The sequence below is a fragment of the Carcharodon carcharias genome, chromosome 34, assembly GCF_017639515.1.
Source record: "Carcharodon carcharias isolate sCarCar2 chromosome 34, sCarCar2.pri, whole genome shotgun sequence".
Classification (NCBI taxonomy): domain Eukaryota; kingdom Metazoa; phylum Chordata; class Chondrichthyes; order Lamniformes; family Lamnidae; genus Carcharodon; species Carcharodon carcharias.
The window spans coordinates 6,675,781-6,698,815 of NC_054500.1; the positions used below are offsets into that span (position 1 = coordinate 6,675,781).

The 23,035-nt window shown below is 43.3% G+C and overlaps 1 protein-coding gene across 1 annotated transcript in view; it reads right to left on the bottom strand.

Annotated features, from left to right (window-relative positions):
- Window positions 1–5,857: 5,857 nt before the first annotated feature.
- The window catches only part of LOC121272524 (elongation factor 1-gamma-A-like), a 40,614-nt gene continuing 23,436 nt past the window's right edge, over window positions 5,858–23,035 (bottom strand). Inside the window, exons 6-10 of the mRNA XM_041179139.1 lie at window positions 19,546–19,675; window positions 13,125–14,421; window positions 9,004–9,173; window positions 7,811–7,922; window positions 5,858–6,211 (exon numbers count right to left, since the gene is read on the bottom strand). Coding sequence (XP_041035073.1) covers window positions 6,040–6,211; window positions 7,811–7,922; window positions 9,004–9,173; window positions 13,125–14,421; window positions 19,546–19,675 — 1,881 coding nt within the window. The 3' untranslated portion in view covers window positions 5,858–6,039. The remainder of the gene's footprint in view (window positions 6,212–7,810; window positions 7,923–9,003; window positions 9,174–13,124; window positions 14,422–19,545; window positions 19,676–23,035) is intronic.

Here is a 23,035-nt window from a genome sequence, read left to right on the forward strand (position 1 = left end):
ATAGAAGAGCAGATATGTAGGCAAATTTCAGAAGTGTAAAAATAATAGAGTAGTAATAGTGGGGGATTTCAACTTCCCCAACGTTAACAGGGTTGGTCATAGTGTGATAGGTTTAGAGGGAGCGGAATTCTCAAAATGCATCCAGGAGAGCTTTTTAAGCCAGTACATAGAAGGTCCTACAAGAGAGGGGGCAGTCCTGGACTTAACTTTAGGGAATGAAGTCAGGCAAGTGGTAGAGTTATCAGTGGGGGAGTATTTTGCAGATAGTGATCATAACTCAGTTAGATTCAAGGTTATTATGGAAAAGGACAAGGACGGGCCAGAAATCAGAGTTCTAAATTGGAGGAAGGCCGATTTTAATAAGATTGGATATGATTTGGTCAGAGTGGACTGGGAGCAGCTACTTTCGGTAAGTCTGCATCAAAGCAGTGGGATTCATTCAAGGAGAGCACAGGGCCAACATATTCCAGTAAAGATTAAGGGTGGGACCAACAAATCCAGGGAACCCTGGATGTCGAGGGATATACAGGATTGAATAAAAAGAAAAAGGGAGGCTTATGGCAGATACCGAGGGATCAAAACAGCGGAAGACCTAAGGGAGTATAGAATGTGTAGGGGGAACTTAAAAGGAAATTAGGAAAGCGAAAAAAGGGTCATGAAAAAACATTGGATTTTCCTTTATTTTACCCGCCAAAGTTATTTTACATGTACGTTAAGAGTAAGAGGATAACTAGGAAAACAAGAGTAGGGCCCATAGTGGTAATGTGTGTGTGGAGACAGAAGTAGGTAGGGTTCCAAATGAATAGTGTGTGTCAATGTTCACACATGCGAGGGACAATGTGGGTATGGAAATCAGGCAGAAGGACTGTGATATAATTAAGGAATTTAGCATAGAAAGGGTGGAGGCTCTAAGTGGTCTGGCAGGCTTAAAAGTAGATAAATCTCCAGGCCTGGATGAAGTGTATCCCAGGCTGTTGAGTGAGGCAAGCGAAGAGATAGCAGGGGCGCTGGCAATAATTTTCAATACCTCTCTGGCCAAAGGAGAGGTGTCAGAGGACTGGTGGACAGCCAATGTGGTACCGTTATTCAAGAAGGGAGGAAGGGATAAACCAGAGAACTACAGGCCAGTCAATCTAACCTCAGTGGTGGGGAAGCTATTGGAAACAATTCTGAAGGGCAGAATTAATCTATACTTGGAGAGGCAGGGGTTAATCAAGGACAGTCAGCATGGTTTTGTTAACGGGTGGTCATGTCTGACCAATTTGATTGAATTTTTCAAAGAGATGACCAAATGTGTAGATGAGGGCAATGCCTTTGACATAGTCTACTTGGATTTCAGCAAGGCTTTTGATAAGGTCCTGCATGGGAGACTGATAACGAAGGTAAGAGCCCATGGGATCCAAGGCAATTTGGATCCAGAATTGGCTGAGTGGGAGGAAGCAGAGGGTGATGATCGAGGGGTGTTTTTGTGACTGGATGTTCGTGTCCACTGGGGTTCCACAGGGATCAGCGTTGGGTCCCTTGCTGTTTGTGGTATATATAAATGATTTAGACTTGGAACGTTGGAGTGCACAGATGACATGAAAACTGGTGGGGTGGTAAATAGTGAGGAGGATATAGACGGGCTGATCAGTGGGAAATGGAATTTAATCCAGATAAGTGAGAGGTGATGCACTTGAGCAGGACCAACAAGGCACGGGAATACACGATGAATGGTAGGACCTGGGAAGCATTGAAGGTCAGAGGGACCTTGGTGTGCATAACCACCAAGGTAGTGGGACAGGTAGATATGGTGGTTAAGGACGCATGAGATACTTGCCTTTAGTAACCTAGGTATAGAATATAAGAGCAGGGAGGTTATGCTAGAACTTTATAAAACTCTGTTTAAGCCACAGCTACAGTATTGTGTGCAGTTCTGGAATCTGCATTATAGAAAGGATGTGATTGCGCAAGAGCTAGTTATGAGGGGTTATTTTTCCTGGAGCAGGAGTGGGGGGGGGGGGGGGTGGAGAGGAGGAGATATGCTTAAGGTGTATAAAGTTGAGAGGCATTGATAGGGTAGACAGGAAGGGACTTTTGCCCTTGGTGGAGGACTCAATAACCAGGGGGCAGAGATTTAAGGTAAGGGGCAGGAAGTTTAGAGGGGATGAGAGGAAGAATTAATCTGGAACTCACTACCTGAAAGGGTGGTAGAGGCAGAAACCCTCATAACATTTAAGTAGTATTTGGATGTGCACTTGCGCTGCCATGTCATACAAGTCTATGGGCCTCGTGCTGGAAAATGGGATTAGAATTGTTAGGTACTTGTTTGACTGGTGCAGACTTGATGGGCCTTTTTCTATGCTGTAGGCCTCTTGACTATAAATATGCATAGAATTAAGGTTTTTTTTTTAAAGTGGCTTTACTGAATTTTAATAAGTCAAAAAAAATGCAAAATTAGATCTATATTATTTTATTGATATGTATGTTAAAGTTATACATTTCTACCAAAAAACGTGGTAGTTTGCCAAGTAATCGGTTTAGAAGAAATGCGAAATTTTCACCTTGTAGCTCCCTTATTTATTTTTTTTTTTTTAAATGTCAAAAATAAAAAAGACAAGTCAGGAAAATAAGCGTGTTGAGCACTGACCAACAGCAATGGCAAAATGGATGGGACCAAAGCTCTCCAAGTCATACAGCATCATCACTTGGTGATAAGCAAAAAAACTGCGGATGCTGGAAATCCAAAACAAAAACAAAAATATCTGGAAAAACTCATGTCTGGCAGCATCTGCGGAGAGGAACACAGTTAACATTTCGAGTCCAAATGACCCTTCAACAGGACTAAGTAAAAATAGAAGAGAGGTGAAATATAAGCTGGTTTGAGAGGGGGGGGGGGGGGGGACAAGTAGAGCTGGATAGAGGGCCAGTGATAGGTGGAGATAATCAAAAGACGTCACAGACAAAAAGGACAAAAAGGTGGTGATATTATCTAAAGAATGTGCTAATTAAGGGTAGAAAGCAGGACAAGCAAGGTACAGATAGCCCTAGTGGGGGTGGGGTGGGGTGAAGGAATCGAAAAAGGCTAAACAGTAGAGATAAAACAATGGATGGAAGTACATTTAAAAATAAGGGAAATAGATGGGGAAAGAAAAATCTATATAAGTTATTGGGAATAAAAGTGGGGGGGGGGGGGGGAAAAGAGAGAGAATCGGAAAGGGGGTGGGGATGGAGGAGAGAGTTCATGATCTAAAATTGAACGCAATATTCAGTCCAGACGGCTGTAAAGTGCCTAGTTGGAAGATGAGGTGCTGTTTCTCCAGTTTGCGTTGAGCTTCACTGGAACATTGCAGCAGGCCAAGGACGGACATGTGGGCATGAGAGCAGGGTGGAGTGTTGAAATGGCAAGCGACAGGGAGGTCTGGGTAATGCTTGTGGACAGACCACCCAGTCTGCGTTTGGTCTCTCCAATGTAGAGAAAACTGCATTGGGAGTAACGAATGCAGTAGACTAAATTGAGGGAAGTGCAAGTGAAACGCTGCTTTACTTGAAAGGAGTGTTTGGGCCCTTGGACGGTGAGGACAGGGGAAGTAAAGGGACAGGTGTTGCACCTTTTGCGGTTGCATGAGAAGGTGCCTTGGGAGGGGGGTTGAGGTGTAGGCGGTGATGGAGGAGTGGACCAGGGTATCCGAGGGAACAATCCCTGCGGAATGCCGCCGGGTGGGGGGTGAAGGGAAGATGTGTTTGGTGGTGGCATCAGGCTGGAATTGGCAGAGGATGATCCTTTGAATGCGGAGGCTGGTGGGGTGATAAGTGAGGACAGGGGGGACCCTATCATGTTTCAGGGAGGGAGAGGAAGGTGTGAGGGCGGATGCGCAGGAAATAAGCCGGACATGGTTAAAGGGCCCTGCCAACCACCGTGGGTGGAAAACCTCAGACAAGGAAGGAGGAAGACATGTCAGAGGAACTGTTTTTGAAAGTGGCATCATCAGAACAGATGCGACGGAGGCGAAGGAACTGAAAGAATGGGATGGAGTCCTTACAGGAAGTGGGGTGTTAGGAGCTGTAGTCAAGGTAGCTATGGGAGTCAGTAAGCTTGTAATGGATATTGGTGGACAGTCTATCACCAGAAATTGCAGAGGTCAAGGAAGGGAAGTGTCAGATGAACCATGTGAAAATGATGGAGGGGTGGAAATTGGAAGCAAAATTAATACATTTTTCCAGGTCCAGACGAGAACATGAAGCAGCAGCCAAGTAACCGTCGATATACCGGAGAAAGAGTTGTGGGAGGGGGCCGGAGTAGGACTGAAACAAGGAATGTTCCACATACCCCATAAAGAGACAGGCATAGCTGGGGCCCATGTGGGTACCCATAGCCACATCTTTTATTTGGAGGAAGTGAGAGGAGTTAAAGGAGAAATTGTACAGTGTGAGAACAAGTTCAGCCAGACGGAGGAGAGTAGTGGTGGATGGGGATTGTTTGGGCCTCTGTTTGAGGAAGAAGCAGAGAGCCCTCAGACCATCCCGGTGGGGGATGGAGATGTAGAGGGATTGGATGTCCATGGTGAAGAGGAAGCGGATGGGGCCAGGAAACTGGAAATTGTTGATATGTAGAATGTCAGAGGAATCACAGATGTAGGTGGGAAGGGACTGGACAAGGGGAGAGAGAAGAGTCAAGATAGCAAGAAATGAGTTCCGTGGGGCAGGAACAGGCTGACACAATCGGTCTGCCGGGACATCCCTGTTTGTGGATTTTGGGTAGGAGGTAGAAGCGGGCCGTCCGAGGTTGGGAGACTCAGATTGGAAGCTGTGGAAGGAAAAATTCCAGAGGAGACGATGAGGTCAGTAACAGTCCTGGAAACAATGGCTTGATGTTCAGTGGTGGGGTCATGGTCCGGGGGAGGCAAGAGGAAGTGTCTGCGAGTTGACGCTCACTTGGTGATATGATTGCCATTCCTTGCCACTGCGTCAGAATCATACAGCTGCCTAAACAATATTGAGAGTATACCTTCAACAGCAATGATTCAAAGAGTAGTCCATTAGCACTTGAGGGAAACTCAAAGTGGTACCAAACGTTGACTGTCCTCTTAACAGCCGCATCAAGAATGGATGAAAAATTAATCAAGTTCCTTTAAGTCCTGGTACACGTGTGTATGGTGTGAAGGAAAATATAATGACAAGGCATCAGCCACAAGTTAAGCCAGCCCTTACAAGTCCTGCAAAAAAAGGCCTCCAAGTCCTACTGAAATGCTCCAGCTAGCATCTTTGGTCAGTTCTATCCTCCCCACACTCTTTTCCCCCCCCCACCCCCCATTGTCAAGCTCCCAGCAGGTTAAAGGGCAAGGAGCTCCTCCCAAACATCCTGCCATCTCCACAACTCATGTACTTCCTTTGAAAGAAAGGCACAAGAGAAATAATCTATAAAAAGTACAGTTTTCTGGCTGCAATTCACTGTCTCTAATTCCTGAATTAGAGAATTGTACCAGAGAGGGATATGCAACAGGCTCCCTTCCGTTACCAAAAATAATTTAATTGGAAACTTATTTGCTTGGCAATCTACAACATTTTTCTAACAAGGAACAGAGCAGGGCTGCTCTGGTTAGAGATTAAATCCAGATTCTTTCAATTTCAGTCCTTCCCAGGCCCAAATCTATCACTTGTATATGCACATTGTGCAGATTTAAAGTCCCTTGTAGTCAGGCTCATGTCTCCTTTCTGCTGATCAGAGCACAGCTTTGTGTTTAAGTGACACCATTCATTCCCTTCTCTCTTCACCAGAGAAGCAACATGAAGACATTTGTCCCTCAATGTGCAAGAGGAGGATTTCATATCTTGGTTAATCTTTGATCGTCAGTGAGATAAAGGAATGAACTACAGGTCAGTTTTCAAATGCTTTATTATTTGTTCCGCTATTAGGATTTATAAATTTCTTCAAATGCTGCAGGTCAGCCCTGGGTTTATACAGTGCCGGTACAATAACCAGTGAGGTAGTGTCGAGTAGTGCAAAAGACCAAGGGTTCACAAAGGGCAGCAACTTGTGTGTAGTCATCCCAAGTCATTTCACTTAAAAATATTTCCCTGACTGAAGGGTTTTCCCATATGTTGGAATGCTTCTTTCATCATGAAGTACTCATTAATCATAGCCTTGCATTCATCAGTGTCCACATCCAACTTCTTCCAGGAATACGGCTCACAGATCACTTGCCAGTCTTCACTTAACTGGAGGGAAAAACTATAATTAGAGCTGGTGAATGGCAGCCTCAGACCAGTAGCCCTTGGACAGTTTATGGAGGAAGTGTATGAATTCTGTATGGCAAAGTGCACAAGATAACCACACAGACAGGAACTCAGGACTGCAGTTAGACAACATGCAGGATTATGAGCCACACCCATGCCTTGGAGAAGCCAAGTGGCACAAATACAGCAAGACAGTAGAGACAGGAATCAAGATGGTGAATGGAACCATGTGATGGGATATTGTCAATAAAAGGTACTTTAGAGTTGCAGAATAACAGTAACTAAAGTCAATCTATCAGAGGGAAACTTTCATTGCAGCTTCCTGATTTCTCCCCTCACCTGCAATGTTCACACCACAGGGAATTAAAGTCCATTCAGATCACTTTGGTGAATACAAGGGAACACAGCTTAAAATTAAGCACACAGCATATTGAAGAGTGACAAAAGTAAAAAAGATGGATTGGAGGACCTCAGAAGAAGGAAGGACTGACACACCCATTTCATTCTGAGACATTTCCACAAATGTCTGCACTCGGTGGCTTATTAAAAAAGGTTAAAAGGCACTGACCCAGGAGAGCGAGCCTAACTAGAAAGGTCTCAGCTTCGACATTTACTGATAAAGGTGGTTCTCTATTCAGCTGGAACACAAGTGGGCTTCAGTGTCTTGGGGCAAGAAGGAATGGGGGAGAAGAGCATGGAGGTGCCTTCTCCCAACTGCTTTCCACTCACTTTTACCTGAAGCCGTTAGGCTACCAGCACCTGGACTTCACCCCCATTTCAGTTCATGCACTGCTGAAACCTTCACTGATACCTTCGTTACCCCCAGACTCAACTATTCCAACACACCTCTGGCTGGTCTCGCAGATTTTCAGAAATTAGGACTTAGATCATCCAAAGCTCTGCTACCCATGTCTTAATTTGCACCAAGTTCAGTTCCCCTATCACTCCTGAGCTTGCTGACATACACCAGCTCCTGCTCAAACAAAGTCTTATTTTAAAATTCTCATCCTTGTTCAAACTCCATGGTCTTACCCCTTCCAATCTCCTCCAACTCCACAACCCTCATCTGCCCTGATCTTATTCTGGCCTTTTGCACAGATTTTAAGTCACTCTGCCAATGGGGGCCACACCTTCAGTTGCCTAGGCCTCAAGCTCTGGAATGTCCTCCTTCCACCAGTTTTCCTCCTTTTACGATGCTTGTTATAATCTCCTTTGATCAAGCTTTTCGTCACCTGGTCTGTTATCTCAAGCAGCTCAGCGTCATACTTTGTTTTATAATGATCTTGTGAATACCTTAAAACGTGCTATATAAAAGTAAGTTGTCGTAGAAATAATGTTGCAAGTGACTGAATCTTTCAAGGTTAAATACGCTGCCAACATACTCATGTTTAGATGAAGAACAATTGATAGAGCAAGAAGGGCAGTTGACACAAGAATCATATCCTTCTCACAAGTCAGCACCTTCAGGACAGGGGTAACTTTTGGAAAAGAAAAACACTTCCAATTTATCACTTTCCCCTTTTCAGTGACATCCTGGATTTTTTAAAAAATCAAAAAACCTTGAACTGGTCAAGCTCTTACTTCAGAAATAAACTGCTTCCCTCGCAGAATCCAAATTCCAGATATTGAGCTGTCACAGTCAGTGCCAAAGAGGATTATGCTAGCAAAGCTGTGTTTCCGTAGCCCATCCAAACACTGGAACAGCCCTATGTCAGATTGCAAGAAATTAAACAGTAAATCAAGAATTCTTCACAGTACAGGATGCTACCCTGTCAGCAACAAGTACTCTTCCTCCATCTTAATTCATTGATTAAGCCACATTTTAGTCTAGGTAATTAACCTTGACAAGTCAGAAACCAAGGTTAGCAAAGGTCAACGAATTTCTACAAGGAATGCTCGAGGAAGCCATCAGCAGTTTTCAACTCAGCTTGTGCTTTGAATTTCCAGGTTCTTATGGCAATGCCAAATACCTATACTTTTAATCACAGAAGATGTAGTCCAGCACCTCTACCAAGTCTTGTCCAACACTGATTAGAACAGGCTACTAGCTTGTTTATTCAATAGAATGCTTGTGGGCAAGTTTGCAACCAGATCTTAAAAAAAAAAATACTTGCTCTGCCACATTTAAACGTTTTAAAATGTAGAATTATTAGAACCTCTGTTCCCCATTAAAAATGGGACAGGTATATCCAAGATTATCTTCGGTAGCTAAACAGGCAGTGAAACACCAATGAATAGGCAACTCTGGTTGGTCGCACAGATTTCACCACATGCTTCAGGCACATCTCTACTTTTGCTATTGGTCACCCAACTTCAATTCTCATGATGCCCTGCCTTCTCAAACAAACAGACTCTTCATTAGCAAATTGGGTAATTCATGGATGATCCAAGATTTGCTTTCCACCTGTAATCTATATTAGAGTTTGTCTGGTTAATGGTTTGATTTGTGGGCAGAGTCTGGCCCACACCACTCCTCCTGAGCCTTTGGACTGACAGGGAGCACTTTTGCAATAAATATCTTAATTTCACTGCAAATGTTTTGCAGGGCTCTGAACATTTGTTAATTATAAAAATACTACCAAAGAACAACTTTATTAACATACCTGTGATCTTTCTCCAGGGCTGCATAAGAGATTACTCATTCCTGGAAACTCCAGGTTTTGTCCTGGATAGTTGGCAACTGACATGCAGTCATATATATGACAGCACCACATTCTCAAAGCAAACTGACATCAGATTACACCTCCCCTGTCTAGTTTCAGTACTGCTCCCCAGTTATTTACTAACCAGCTATTAGATTTGAGCTCATGTCCAAGTTGAGTTCTCCAGGGTACTTGTACTCCATGTACCAAACTGACCAGCCTTCCTTGTCAAAATGGTCCCACAAATAGGGAAGTGCCACAGAACTGATGTTCTCATTTGAGTATTTCTGTTTAAACTCATCCAGAACAAAGGCACTAAAACAAGAGAAGTAAGGTTATCATGCAATTAAATACATTCAATATTGAACAACCTGTGTACACACTGGACAGACAGTCCACACATCATTCAGACAGAACAGGATTAATACTGAATCACCTAATTCCCAGTGAGTGTTAAAACAAGGCCCTTCATTTCCAGAATCTGGTTGTAGTCCAGAAACATGATCAAAATCCTCAAGTGGCATTTTGCTTAAGCAGGGTCAAACTAGGTAACTATATTCCAGTCTGTCCAATGTTAGTAATGGGCAAACTTCTAAAATCTATAAACAATTAATACCTGGAATGGAGGACTGCCTTATGAGGAAAGGTTAGACAGACTAGGCTTGTATCCACTGGAGCTTAGAAGAGTAAGAGGTGACTTGATTGAAACATACTGAGGGGTCATGAAAGAGTGGATGTAGAGAGGATGTTTCCTCTTGTGGGAGCATCTAGAACTAGGGGTCACTGTTTAAAACCACCCACATAAGACAGATGAGGAGAAATTCAGAGGGTAGAGCAACTCTTCAAAGGGACAGTGGAAGCAGCATCTGAATATTTAAGGCAGAGCTAGACATTCTTGATAACCTTTCACCCCCTGCTTATCAGGGGTAGGTGAGAATGTGGAGTTAAGGTTACCATCAGATCTGCCATGATCTTATCAAATGGTGGAGCACACAAGGGGCTGAGTGACCTACTCTTGCTCCTAATTTGTATGTTCATACAAGTAAATTAGTAAGAATTGAGAGAATCAAGGACAGCCAGCATAGAGTTATTAATTTACTTTTAAAGATGTGACTGATGGTATAGAGGAATACAATAGATAGGAACAGGTGAGAGCTAGTCAGCTCCTTAGGCCTATTACCATCGAGCAGATCATGCATCTTATCTCCATTTACCAACTTGGTTCTGTAACCCCCCAGTTCCCTTGCTCAGCACAAGTTTTGAAATTTTCAAAATCAACCCCCAGCTACAACAGATTGCCACTACTCAAACCGCCTCCCACCTTCAGCCCATGAACGTCCAATTTAAAAAATTACATCCCCCTTTATTCTGGACTCCCCCAAAAGGAACTATCTGCTCATCATAACCCTTCCCCACCAGTTAAACCACCCCTTAAATCTTCTACACACAAGGGAATAAAAGCCTAACCTTTGCAGCCTCTCCTCAATGTTTCCTTTTAGCCCTGGGGTCATTCTGGTGAATCTGCACTGCACCCCCTCCAAGGCCAATATATGGTTCATGATGCACAGCAAAAGAAATGAATGTCATCTAAATGGGGTCTGACCAGAGTTTTATGTAACTGACATTAGCTTCATCTCCAAAGGCTTGCAAACAATAGAATGTTGGTCTTGTTTAAAAAAAAAACCGTCCACTGTTAAGTGATTTCTGTATATGGATCTAAAATCTCTTAGCTCCTCAGTTCCTATCGACACTGTTTAGAAATACCCTATGAAGGCCCAACCTATACGACCTCAAACCTACCTGCCAGAGTTTTGACAACTCATTTAAATCTAGTGATGCTCCTTTTCATTACTGTGCCACCTAACTTAGTGGGTCAGTAAACCTAGATATACAGCTTTCCCTCCAAAAGAAAAAAGGCAATTATAAATATATCAGAGGCCATGCCCCCAGTACAGATCCCAAGGAGCCCCACTGGATGTGGGTGTCGCAGGCTAGACCAGCATTAGTTGCCCATCCCTAATTACCCTTGAACTGAGTGGCTTGCTAGGCTATTTCAGAGGGCAGCTGTCAACCACATTGCTGTGGGCCTGGAGTCACATGTAGGCCAGACTGGGCAAGGATGATGATTTCCTTCCCTCAAGGAGATTAGCAAACCAGATGGGTTTAAAGGCAAACAACAACAGTTTCATGCTCATCACCACCAAGACAAGATTTTAATTCCAGATTTTATCAACTGAATTTAAATTCCATCAGCAGTGATGAGATTTTCACTTTGTTTTTAAAAATCCATTCACGGGATGTGGACTTCACTGGCTGGGCCAGCATTTATTGCCCATCCCTAGTTGCCCTCGAGAAGGGTGGTGGTGAGCTGCTGCAGTCCATGTGGTGTCAGTACACTCAGTGCTGTTAGGGAGGGAGTTCCAGGATTTTGACCCAGTGACATTGAAGGAACAGCAATAGGTTTTCAAGTCAGAATGGTGAGTGACTTGGATGGGAACTTCCAGGTGGTGTCTGCTGCTCGTCCTTCTAGATGGTCGTGAGTTTGGAAGGTGCAGTCAAAGGAGCCTTGGTGAATTCCTGCAGCGCATCTTGTAGATGGTACACGCTGCTACTACAGTGTGTTGGTGGTGGAAGGCATGAATGTGGTACCAATCAAGCAGGCTACTTTGTCTTGGATGGTGTCAAGCTTCTTGAGTGTTGTGGGAAGTATTCCATCACACTCCTGACTTGTGCCTTGTAGATGGTGGACAGGTTTTGGGGAGTCAGGAGGGGAGTTACTCACCACAGAGTTCCTGGCCTCTGACCTGCCCTTGTAGCCACAATTTTTATATGGCTAGTCCAGTTCAGTTTCTGGTCAATGGCAACCCCCAGGGTGTTGATAGTGGGGGAATTCAATGATGGTAATGCCATTGAATGTCAAGGGACGATGGTTGGACTTTTTTTTGTTGGAGATGGTCAATGCCTGATGATTTGTGTGGTGCAAATGTTGTTACTTGCCACTTGTCAGCCCAAGCCTGGATATTGTTCAGGTCTTGCTGCATTTGGACATGGACTGCTTCAGTATCTGAGGAGTTGTGAATGGTGCTGAACGTTGGATGTTTGCTGGCTGCACAATCAGCAAACATCCACGAACTTCCCCACTACTGACTTCATGATTGAGGGGGGGGGGGTGCGGCATTGATGAAGCAGCTGAAGATGGTTGGAGGACACTATCCTGCGGAACTCCTGCGGCTGAGATGACTGACCAACAACCACAACTATCTTCCTGGTGCTCAGTATGACTCCAACCAGAGAGTTTTCCTCCCAATTCCCATTAACTCCTTGATGCTACACTCACTCAAATGCTGCCTTTATGTCAGTCACTCACCTTGGGGGTTCAGCTCTCTTATCCATGTTTGAACCAAGGCTGTAAAAAGGTCAGGAGCTAATTCAAATCGAACTGGACTAGTCACAAATTTTCTGTTGCCAGAGCATTAACCTGGGTCTCTGGATTACTAGTCCAGTGACACTACCACAACACCAATGTCTGTGTACAACCTCCCTCAATACACAATGCACCAATTTTCAGAAGCAAGTTGGCAAGGATGTCAGATTACAGATTCAGTCCATTGTATGAGGAAATTAAGAGTATGGATAAAAAGTTGGTTGATGGCCACAAAGGTGTCAGACATTGGAGAGAGAAAAACGAATTAATGTTTTGAGTCATTATGACCCATCTTCAGAGCTAAAGAGAATTACATTTATACTGGAAGAGGTTCAAATACATTTATACAAGTAAATAGCTGGGGCAGAGTAGCGTTAAACCAAATGAGAGATTAGGAGAAAAGTTATGTAGCGAATATAACGTGGAATGTTTTGCCGTAAGGTGCAGCTGGGAAGAGGAAGTTACATGGTAAGGTTAGATTAAATTTCAAAAAGGATGAGCGCTCAGGAGTAGAGTAGTTTGGGATTTCAGAGCTGGCACAGGCATAATGCTGGTTTATTCCATGCTAAAGGCGCAATGAACCAGAGACAGTTATATTGGCCAATGCATGGATAATAAGCAATTTGAAAGGCTGTCAACTTAACCTACCATAAGACAGTGATGATGAACACTGGACAGCAACTTGCAGTTACATTTGCTATGCAAGTTAGAGGTGGAGGAGGAGGAGGAGGAGGAGGAGGAGATGTGCCTATAGACATGGTATAAATATTAAAGCTTTGTTTAAAAACTGACCAAATATAAACCAGACTATGAGACTGACTCCACACAACACACTAGCTTACCTTTTCGGCAAGTGTGCAAAAGGATCTTCGGCTTTTAACTGGTCAGCCGATTTGGTGGAGTCCCATCCATCACCATGTGCTCTGGGAGTCCTCATGGGTTCCTCTCTTGCCAGTCTGCCTCCTTGCAATTTATCCACTGTACCACTTTTTGCCGTTCCATCATCTTTGGGTGCATTAGCCACACTTGCTGTAACTGATCCATGCTCCAGAGATGGATCAATCATGTAGACTTGCTCTTTCAAAGTTTCTAGCAGGGTCACATCAACAGTTGTGGGCATATCACCCTTAGAAGCACATATTGCACCAATAGCTTCCTGTTTACATGCTAAATCTGTCTCAGAAGGATCTGGTGTGTTCAGTGAAACTGCTCTGGCCTCTTTCAATGATCCTGCCAGGCAAACCTCAGCTACAGCCTCCTCTTGAGCCAGTCCATCTTCAGATGAACCCATTATGGTGACTTGCTCTTTGGATGGCCCATCTGGTTTAGAATCATTCATCTTCAGGTCAATGGAACTGCCCTTTCCAGAAGCACTCACCATCCTGGCCTCAGCGGCTACCTCTCCAGCTCCTCCGTAACATTTCGGCACATCAGGCTGGCTTACTTCAATTGGGTTCTGCTCCTCAGAACCTCCTGCTGTACAGATTTCAGTCAAAGGTACCGCTTTCGATTTGTCTACCAAAGTCACAATGTTACCCAATCTATCCTCCCTCAAAGAGGGTGCTAAAGTGACTCCTGCTGTAGTGCTCTCTGCAGAACCATCCACTGCAGGTTCAAGCTTAACGATTTCAACTGATTCTGTCTCTCCAGAAATTCCTTCCTCTTGGACTCCCACTACAGCCTCTTTAGCTGCTCCCTGCTCTTGGAATTTACCAGTCACGTAGACTACCTCTTCAGAAAGGTCTACCAGGATGTCAGATATAGTTTTCTCTTTACTCCCCTTATCCTCACCTTCCTTTTTTGTGGTTCTAGCCTCTGTAGAGGCAGCTACTGACCTCACTTCTGTTCTACCCTCCATTGAGGCACAGACTGCAGAGAGCTCTTCTTCTGATGCATCTATTAAATTCTCAACTTTGGCTGGTCTGTGCTTCAGAGGAGGATCTACAACACCAACTGGTCCACCCTCAGCTGAAGATCCTACAGGGTGGACCTCCACTGCAGACATTTCTTTATCCAATCCAGTTTTGACTCTACCAACTTCCTCTTCATTGGATCCATTACCTTTGGGAGTTGAGGCTAAGCAAGTCTCCACCCTAGAAGCTTTTTTGGTGACATCTCGTGCTTCCAGCAGTTTTGTGGCTGTATGGAAATAAATACAGGATGAATCTTTTGCTGTAGAAAGTGACATCACTGCCCCTCCCCTCCAGCCAGCTACCTACCTGTCATTTTCCTACTGAACCCAATGCCTCAAATTTCCACAGGACTCTTGAACCAAAGCTAAATATTAGCTGCACACATCGCAAATATTACCAGCTTATAGAAATCCAGATGAACTAATTCACCTGCTGGATCAAGAGCTTGAGACTCAAATAAACCAAATTTAAATATTAAACATACATTTTAGCTAGATTAATATACCAACCCCTAAGCAGGTTCTTACAGATAAAAGCTCCACTGGAAGATTAAATGCTGCTCTTTACCCAGGGCAATATCATTTCATTCCGTTCAGACTTAAAAAACCAAAACAGCTATAACTAAATGTGTGAGGTATTTAATCTTGAAGAAACCTCAATGTTTGCACAGGATTTATTTCAGAACAAGGTGTTAATGTACTGATTTGAAAGTACATCACACAAAATAGGTTTTAAAAACCTAGTCATTATTGATATTAAACATCTGGCTTCAGTACAATTCAGGATTGAGCAGGATTAGGACCTCAGCTAGTTATATTCCCACACCTTGGTTTTTGCTCCTTGAGGCCTCGAGATAGCAGTGGACCAAGAACAAGGAATGCAAAGGCAGGTTTACTTTGCATGAAGTTAAGATGTGGTGAATAAGGTTGGTGAGCTTCAAGCACAAATAGACATGAGAATATGATGTAGTGGCAATAATGGAAATGTGGCCTAAAAATGGTGGGGGCTAGAGTACTTAATATTCAAGGATATATAAAAAGAAGTGTTCAGAAAAGATAGGGAACAATAAAGATGGGCTGGTTATACTGATTAGGGAAGCAACTGTCATTGGCAAGTGGAGGTATCCTTGAGGGAACAAAGGCAGAATCCATTTGTTTGGAGAAAAAGGGTACGATCACACTGGAGGTATTCGATAGGCTTCCAAACAGATAGAGGGGCAAATCTACAGGGAAATCACAGATGTTGTGGTAATATTTTAGGACTTTAATTACTCTAACACTAATGCCAATTGATATCTGAGTAAAGGAATTTGAAATGTGGATAACTTTCACAGAATTGCTACAGAACAGGTGGCCATTCGACCCATCGTATCTAGCTTGAAAAGATCAATTCACCTTCTCCTGTGTTCTCCCTGTAACCCTGCACTTTCTTCCTTTTCAAACAATGTTATAATTCCTTTTGAATGCAAGTGAACCTGCCTCCACCACACACAGGGTAGTGCATTCCAGACCTCTACCACCTGCTGCATGAAAGTTTTTCCTCATGTCACTTTTGCCAATTATTTTAAATTGCTGCCCTCTTCTACTCCATCCTTTCACACATGGGAACAGTTTCTCCCTATCTATTCAGTTCAGACCCCTCATGATTTTAAATGATAACCTTAACCAGTATGTCCTCAGTCCAACAGAAAAGGAGACGCTGCTGGATCTGGTGCTGGGAATTCATTGGACCAAGTGTCTGTGGGGGACATATAATGATCACTCTTACACAAATATCACTAGGTTTAGATTGGTAATGGAGTGAGTGTCATGCCCAGTTAAGGCATGTCATGGTCAAACTTAAAATATAAATTTTTCTCAGCATGGAATCTTTGGGAACCAACTTTTCTTTTAAAGTAGAAAACAATGTGCTCAAGAACTGACACTTGCTCTGGCTACACCCTAAAGACCAGTTGGGATTCTGGGTGTTAATTGCACATATCCTAGAGTCCACCAGAAGACATTCCTGAATTGAATGGGTCTTTTTGAAACAGAGGTGATTAACCTAGCACCCTCAGGGTAAACTCCCTGAAACAATAAACCAGGATGTGGCTAATCGACCCAAGACCATCATTGTATTTGGAAACAGAAGTGATTGTGTCCAATCACGTGGTAAGACAGCCATGTTTGTCTGTTTTGTAATCTTTAAAATGCTGACTGCAGAAAGTTAGGGACAGCAGCAGCAGATAGGCTGATGACACCTATACTTTAAGAACCAGAGGCTGTAACATTACAGAGTTCCTATGAGTCCATCAATATAATCTTCTGCCTAAAGATTTTCATGGAGGGAATGGATACAAAGATTAAGCAAAAAAAAAGACTAATCTCCTGCTACCAAGACTACAAGCAACTAGCTTCTTGACCTGCAGAAAGCAAATCTCCAAGAGAATCCTGGAATGACTAGCGTACAACTTCAGCTGTAGAATTCACCTAAACTACCCTAAAGGAGTGAGGATATCTTCATCAGGCCTGCAATGTGTACTTTCCAGACATGTGAATTATGAGCTATTAATTTTAAACTGTAAAAAAAAGTGTACTATTCTCCACAACTGTACTTACCTCAAATGTTTGACTGACTGAGGGTGCCAGAGCATTAGATATCAGGGTGAGCATGTAAATAAACAATCCTCTTTATTTAAACCGACAAAACCTTGCTGCTGATTTAAATTGTCCACACACTGGTTTTTAAAAACACATCTTCCTCTCAAAAGCCCATCGATTGCAGACAGGTGGGAAGGGGACAAGAATTTCAGATGTTCTCTCAAACCATGTCATAATCCAAGGCAATTTGGATCCAGAATTGGCAGAGCGGCGGGAAGTAGAGGTTGATGGTCGAGGGGTGTTTTTGGTGACTGGATGCCTGTGTCCAGTGGGGTTCCACAGGGATCGGTGTTGGGTCCCTTGCTGATTCCGGTTAATAAGTGATTAAGACTTGAATGTAGGAGGGTTGATCAGTAAGTTCGCGGATGACAGGTAAATTGGTAAATAGTGAGGAGGATAGCCTTAGATTACAGGAGGATATAGACGGGCTGATCAGATGGGCTGATCCATGAAAAATGGAATTTAATCTGTATAAATGTGAGATGATGCACTGGGGCAGGACAAAAAGGCATGGGAATACACGATGAATGGTAGGACTCTGGGAAGTACCAAGGCTCAGAGGGATCTTGGTGTGCATGTCCACCGGTCCCTTGAGGACAGATAGGTAAGGTGGTTAAGACGGCATATGGGATACTTGCCTTTATTAGCCAAGGCATAGAATATAAGAGCAGGGAGGTTATGCTGAAACTGTATAAAGCGCTGGTTAGGCCACAGCTAGAGTTTTGCGTGCAGCTCTGGAATCCGCATTATAGGAAGGATCTGATTGCACTAGAGTGTGCACAGAGGAGATTTACCAAGATGTTGCCTGGGCTGGAGAGTTTTAGTTATGGGGAGAGATTGGATAGACTGGGGTTACTTTCCCTAGAGCAGAGGAGATTATGGGGGGGCGGGGGGGCATACATGATTGAGGTGTATAAAATAATGAGGGACATAGATAGGGTGCTCAGGAAGGAACTTTTCCCCTTGGTGGAGGGATCAATAACCAGGGGGCATAGATTTAAGGTAAGGGGCAGGAGGTTTAGAGGAGAGAGTGAGGAAGATTTTTTTCACCCAGAGGGTGGTGGGATCTGGAACTCACTGCTTGAACAGGTGGTAGAGGCAGAAGCCCTCATAATATTTGACTATTTGGATGTGCACTTGCGATGCCATGGCATACAAGGCTATGGGCCTAATGCTGGAAAATGGGATTAGAATATAGTTAGGTACTTGTCTGACCAGCGCAGACTCGATGGGCTGAAGGGCTTTTTTCTGTGCTGTAAACCTCTGACTCTATAGATTGTTGCTTGCTTTTGTTAAAGCAAAGCATCCAAAATCGGAAGAGAGTCGAGCTCAATGTGATCAGAAGGGCAAAATGGAAACGAAGACTGATGGGAAACACAAAGGGTGATCTTGAAAGACATTTCAGATGCAGGCTAGGTACATTGCAACAAGGCAAAAGGCAAGTGGACCAACGCCAGGGCTTCTTGGATATAGGGGAGATAGGGAATGTGAAGAAAGAAAAAGAATATGATGAAACAAAGTCTATGATGCACATCAGGCAAATTCTTCAAGCAGCAGGTTAAATAAAATAGGTTGTGGGGTGGGGCGCGGGGTTGGTATGAAGAAGAAACTAAGACAGGCAAAGAGTATGAGAATAGAATGGCAGCCAACATAAGAGGAAACCCAAAAATTATTTACTACCTACTTACATGTTAGTAGGATGTGGAGTTGATCCTATTAGGGAAAGATGTTTAGAGGCAAAAAGTACTTAGTGAGCACTTTGCAACATGTTGACTAAGAAAGTGGAAGCTAACAAAATAAATCAGTAGAGACAAATGAATGGGGTGCACATTGAGAGGGAGGTGGTACTGGAAAAGGCTGGTTATTCTTGGTTAAGTCACCTGGTCCAGTCCAGATGGCTTGCATCCCATGTTGCTAAAGGAAGTGGGAGTGGAGATAGTGGAAGGGTTTACCATAATCTTCTAATCCTCCCTAAAGACAGGGGACTGGAGAGTGGGAAATGTGGCACCCTTATTCAAGAAAAGGTGCCAGGACAATGTCAGCAGCTATAGGCCAGTTAATTTATCAGTGGGTGGGTAAGGTTTTCAAAACAATAAATTACAGGAGAAGGTAGGAGAATGCCACAAAGTGAATTTGCTCATTTGAAGAGCTGGTGCAGACATAATGGGCCAAATGGCCTCCTCCTGCACTAACAATTTTGTGCATATGTCCCATTGAAACTAAGAGCTACAGGAGATTGGCACAATGGTATGCAAAGAACGTGGGAAGGACGAGTAGAATATAGGGAAAATGAGAAGTTTAAGTATGGAGTTTGGCCAAATTCATGATACACATAGGAAAAAAGTGTTACAAGCAGTACAGGCAGCCAGCCATTCAGCACATCAAATTAAAAGGTAACTCCTCTTATAGAGAGCATCTACCCTAGTCCAGTACACCAGATTTTGCAATTGCTTATTCAACCTATCAGGCAGAGTGAGAATTTAATTGAATAAAATTAATTAAAAAGTAGACTGCGTATGAAAGTAGGTGGTATTGAACAAATCTCCTCTTCAAAAAGAGAGATGCAAGTCAGGACTCCTACCTATGCAACCGGAGCAAAATGTGTTTTTGGGAGGGTACTAACCCATAATCAAACAGCAACACGAGGGTGTGCATCAGTTCCCCAGTACATCAACAGCAGCACCTGGTTGCCCCTACCCATTGTTCCTTACCTGGACACTGGACAGCTGGCTCGTAAAATGTCATCTCTCCTAGTACTTTCTGGAATGGAGGCTGATTAACACATGTAGTGAACCAGCGGTCTAAGTCAGTGTACCTTTTCCTCAGAGAGGGCTCCAAGACCTAGAGAGAGAAAAGAGTCCTTGGAAAAGACTAATTCACTAGTTAGCTGCAAACATCCAAGTTTATTGCCTTTGAAAGTTATAGTAACTGCCAATGGTTATTTGTGCATTTTATAATCAAGTTATCAACCCATCACTAAGCAGCTCCATCTAGAATGGTCAAGCTGCAAAACAGGAGAACACATCATTGAATAACCATCTGAGAGATTAAAAACATAATGCTGGAAAAACTCAGGTCTGGCAGCATCCGTGGAGAGAAAGATGAGTCCATATGACACTTCAGAGCATTTTAGAGCCCTTGTTCTAATCAAGGTAAAAATCAGGCAAATTAGCATTATATTTGCAATACCCCATGCTCTTAACAGGGAGAAAATGACAGCTCCATAGATATCTGCAGCCTTTCTGCACCTTCGTTAATGGGACACAGCCATGTTGATAGGCAATTAGAGGTCATCGCAATGGAGTTTGATCTTTCCTCACCCAACATCTGAGCAGTGTACTTCCCAGCAGAGATCCTGGGATTGCAATATGAAGCAAGAGTCCTGGATAATTCCATCAACCCTTCCCAAACACCTAGGGAACTTTCCTCTCTCTGCCAACCCCCCTGTAATTATCTGCATTTGGAGAAGTGAAATATTCAGTTTAGGCAATAGGACTCACCATAAAGATCACAAAAAAAATTATGGGAACCCAACAGATGTTTGGGTCAATCAAAACAAAAGTTGACATCATAGAAGATTCAGTCTACCTGGGCAGTTTTAGTAATCTCTGGGGAGACAGACAAAGAGCTCAATGTGAAAATAGGTAAAGCATCATCAGTTCTCAAGCCAACTGAAAAGGATTTGGAACAGTAAAAAGCTTTCCATGAAAACAAAGTTTAGGTTCTGTAGTCCCAACATGCTTTCCACTCTCCTTAAAACTTAAGGTCGTGAAGCTCGGAACCTGAAAACCTGCCAAGGAAACTGGATGCCTTAATACCAGATGTCTTAGAAGGATTCCAGGCATATACTGGTGGTATTTTATACCCCAAATTGAAAAGAAAACGCTCAGAAGAGTCTCCAGTTTCATCCATTATCTGCAAAAGACAAATGTCTTGGCCATGTCACAACTTCTGCCATCCCACTGGGATCCTACTGGATGTAGAAGAGGAGGATGACCCATAATGAAGTGGTGCCAGGCTGTCAGTGGAGATCTCCAGCTGGTCAGACACTAGAGCAACAAGGATACTGGCTGTGCATAGGAGAGAATGGAGTGCTTTGTCTGTCTCCTGCATCTCTAGACACAGGAGCTAGCAAGTCTTAGTCAACTAGACATCAGGTAACAACAGTAGCGTGGCACAGATCACAAAAACCTGGCTTTACTATTAGAGGGCAAGGCTGGTCTGCAACACTAGATAATACTCAACCGTCCAACAAAAATATATCAATTTCAGATAGCTTTTCCTGGCTCCATTTAAAAAGGGAACACCAACTGGTACATTACAATGAAATGCCTTGATTTATTTGGTAGTTTCAGAGTACTAAAGCAACTCTAGTTGTTTAAAATTAGAGTTTCAAATTTTACCCCATTTTCTGAGTCCTCATTTCAACGATCCAGCTGTACCTACACTAAGATTTTAGCCAGCATTCCCAGAGTTGTTTATATAATTCATGGAAGGTGACAATGTTTCATGTACTCGTCCCTCACACTAAAAGCCTAGAGTTTGCACAACTTGAAGCCATGAATATGTGAATTACACAAAACGCATCTAGGGAATATAAATGCACCTGGGGCCCAATGCCACATGGGATGGGAGGCACTGGTGCAGCACAAGTCATGGCATCCCTGTGCAGGAGTGCCATCTGGTCTCTCACATGGAGACGAGAGAAGGGATCTTCCCCACGCCCCCAAAAAGTAGAGACACCTGAAGCTTGTGTAAATAGTATGGGGCAGCACATAATACGTGATTTCAATTCAACTCAAACCCAGTAAACACTTTCTATGCATTCTGCGCATATTCAATAGAAAACACCAGGAGTGGCAATTGGAAATAGTTATCAATAGCATCTGTAGACCAGTGTGCAAGGGCACTGCAAAGTGGACAAGCTGAAGCTCTAGTTCTTCATATTATAGACCTATCAATAAATAGTAACTCCCTCCTTGGAAAATAAATTGCAGCAAGTCATTCACTGACCAGAAGGAGAGATTAGAGGTTTCCTGTTTACACAAGACATTGCTAGTGCAGGGTTCACAGTCAGGAATTCTTAATCAATCCACTCCAAGTTAACATTTACACATTGATTGGAATGCTAAATGCACTACATGGATATTAAACTTCAAATTTTGAGCAGAAGGGACAGGAATGAGTTACACAGCATTAAAAAGGGTGAAAGTTTAATCCTCTCACCACGTTACTGATCCCCAGCTGCACCAAGTACGAGGAACAGTCGTCAATAGATACATCCTCTTGCCATTTAATGAATAACCGGAAGCAGATCTTCCCTCTTGGGTACAGTTGTTGCTCAGCCCAAGAGCCCTTATTGTTCTGTGATGTGGTTAGATCAGTCAAGCATTCAGTTGCTGGATTCCTCCCTCTGGTCGTATGTGGACACAGCTCTATACTAGTAACAGCCCCCAATGGGGGCAACTGCCAAAAGAGCACCACAGCCCAATCCCCAAGCACTTCAAGAAGGAATCATGGTCTGGCTCAGTAACACTATCAAGCTGCAGCATCTAACCACATTAGCAAACTTAGCATAGGCCAAGTAAACCAGGTACTCTCCCCGAGCAATTCACCAGCACGTTAAGCTGCTTCACCTTAGCACATCCACATCAAACTGCAATAGAGCATTTTTTTTTTTAAAAAAAAGGCGCACACACCAATTCGCCACAGATTGTGGATTAAGCAAGTCTGCAGGAAACAATTCTGGTGATCCAAGTCTGAGTTGAATATAGATAAATATTCAAACACCAGAGCCAGCTGGTCATGTGACAAAATAAAAATGAAAAAAAAACTTACACTGGATCAGAATGTCAAGAAATATTCAACTTGCATTTAGCTAGAATGTACAGAGCTTTTCCTGGAGGTTGAAATGGGGAAAATAAAGGGCCACTTGTATACAGAATGGTTTCAATCAGGCCATTCAGCCTGTTGTTCTGGCTCTCTGAAGGAGCAATTCACCTAATGCCACAGGGCAAGAGGGCCTCTCTATTGCTTTAAGGAAGAATGAACTTATTACTCAAAATCAGAATCAGCTGAAAGCAAAGTTTGGACAAAAGGATTCAAGTAAAAATGGCATCTGCTCTTGAATGATTCCATCTATTGGCTTCAGCACAAATGGCTATTGGACATCATCTTGATGCACCAGTATAGGATCCTTTT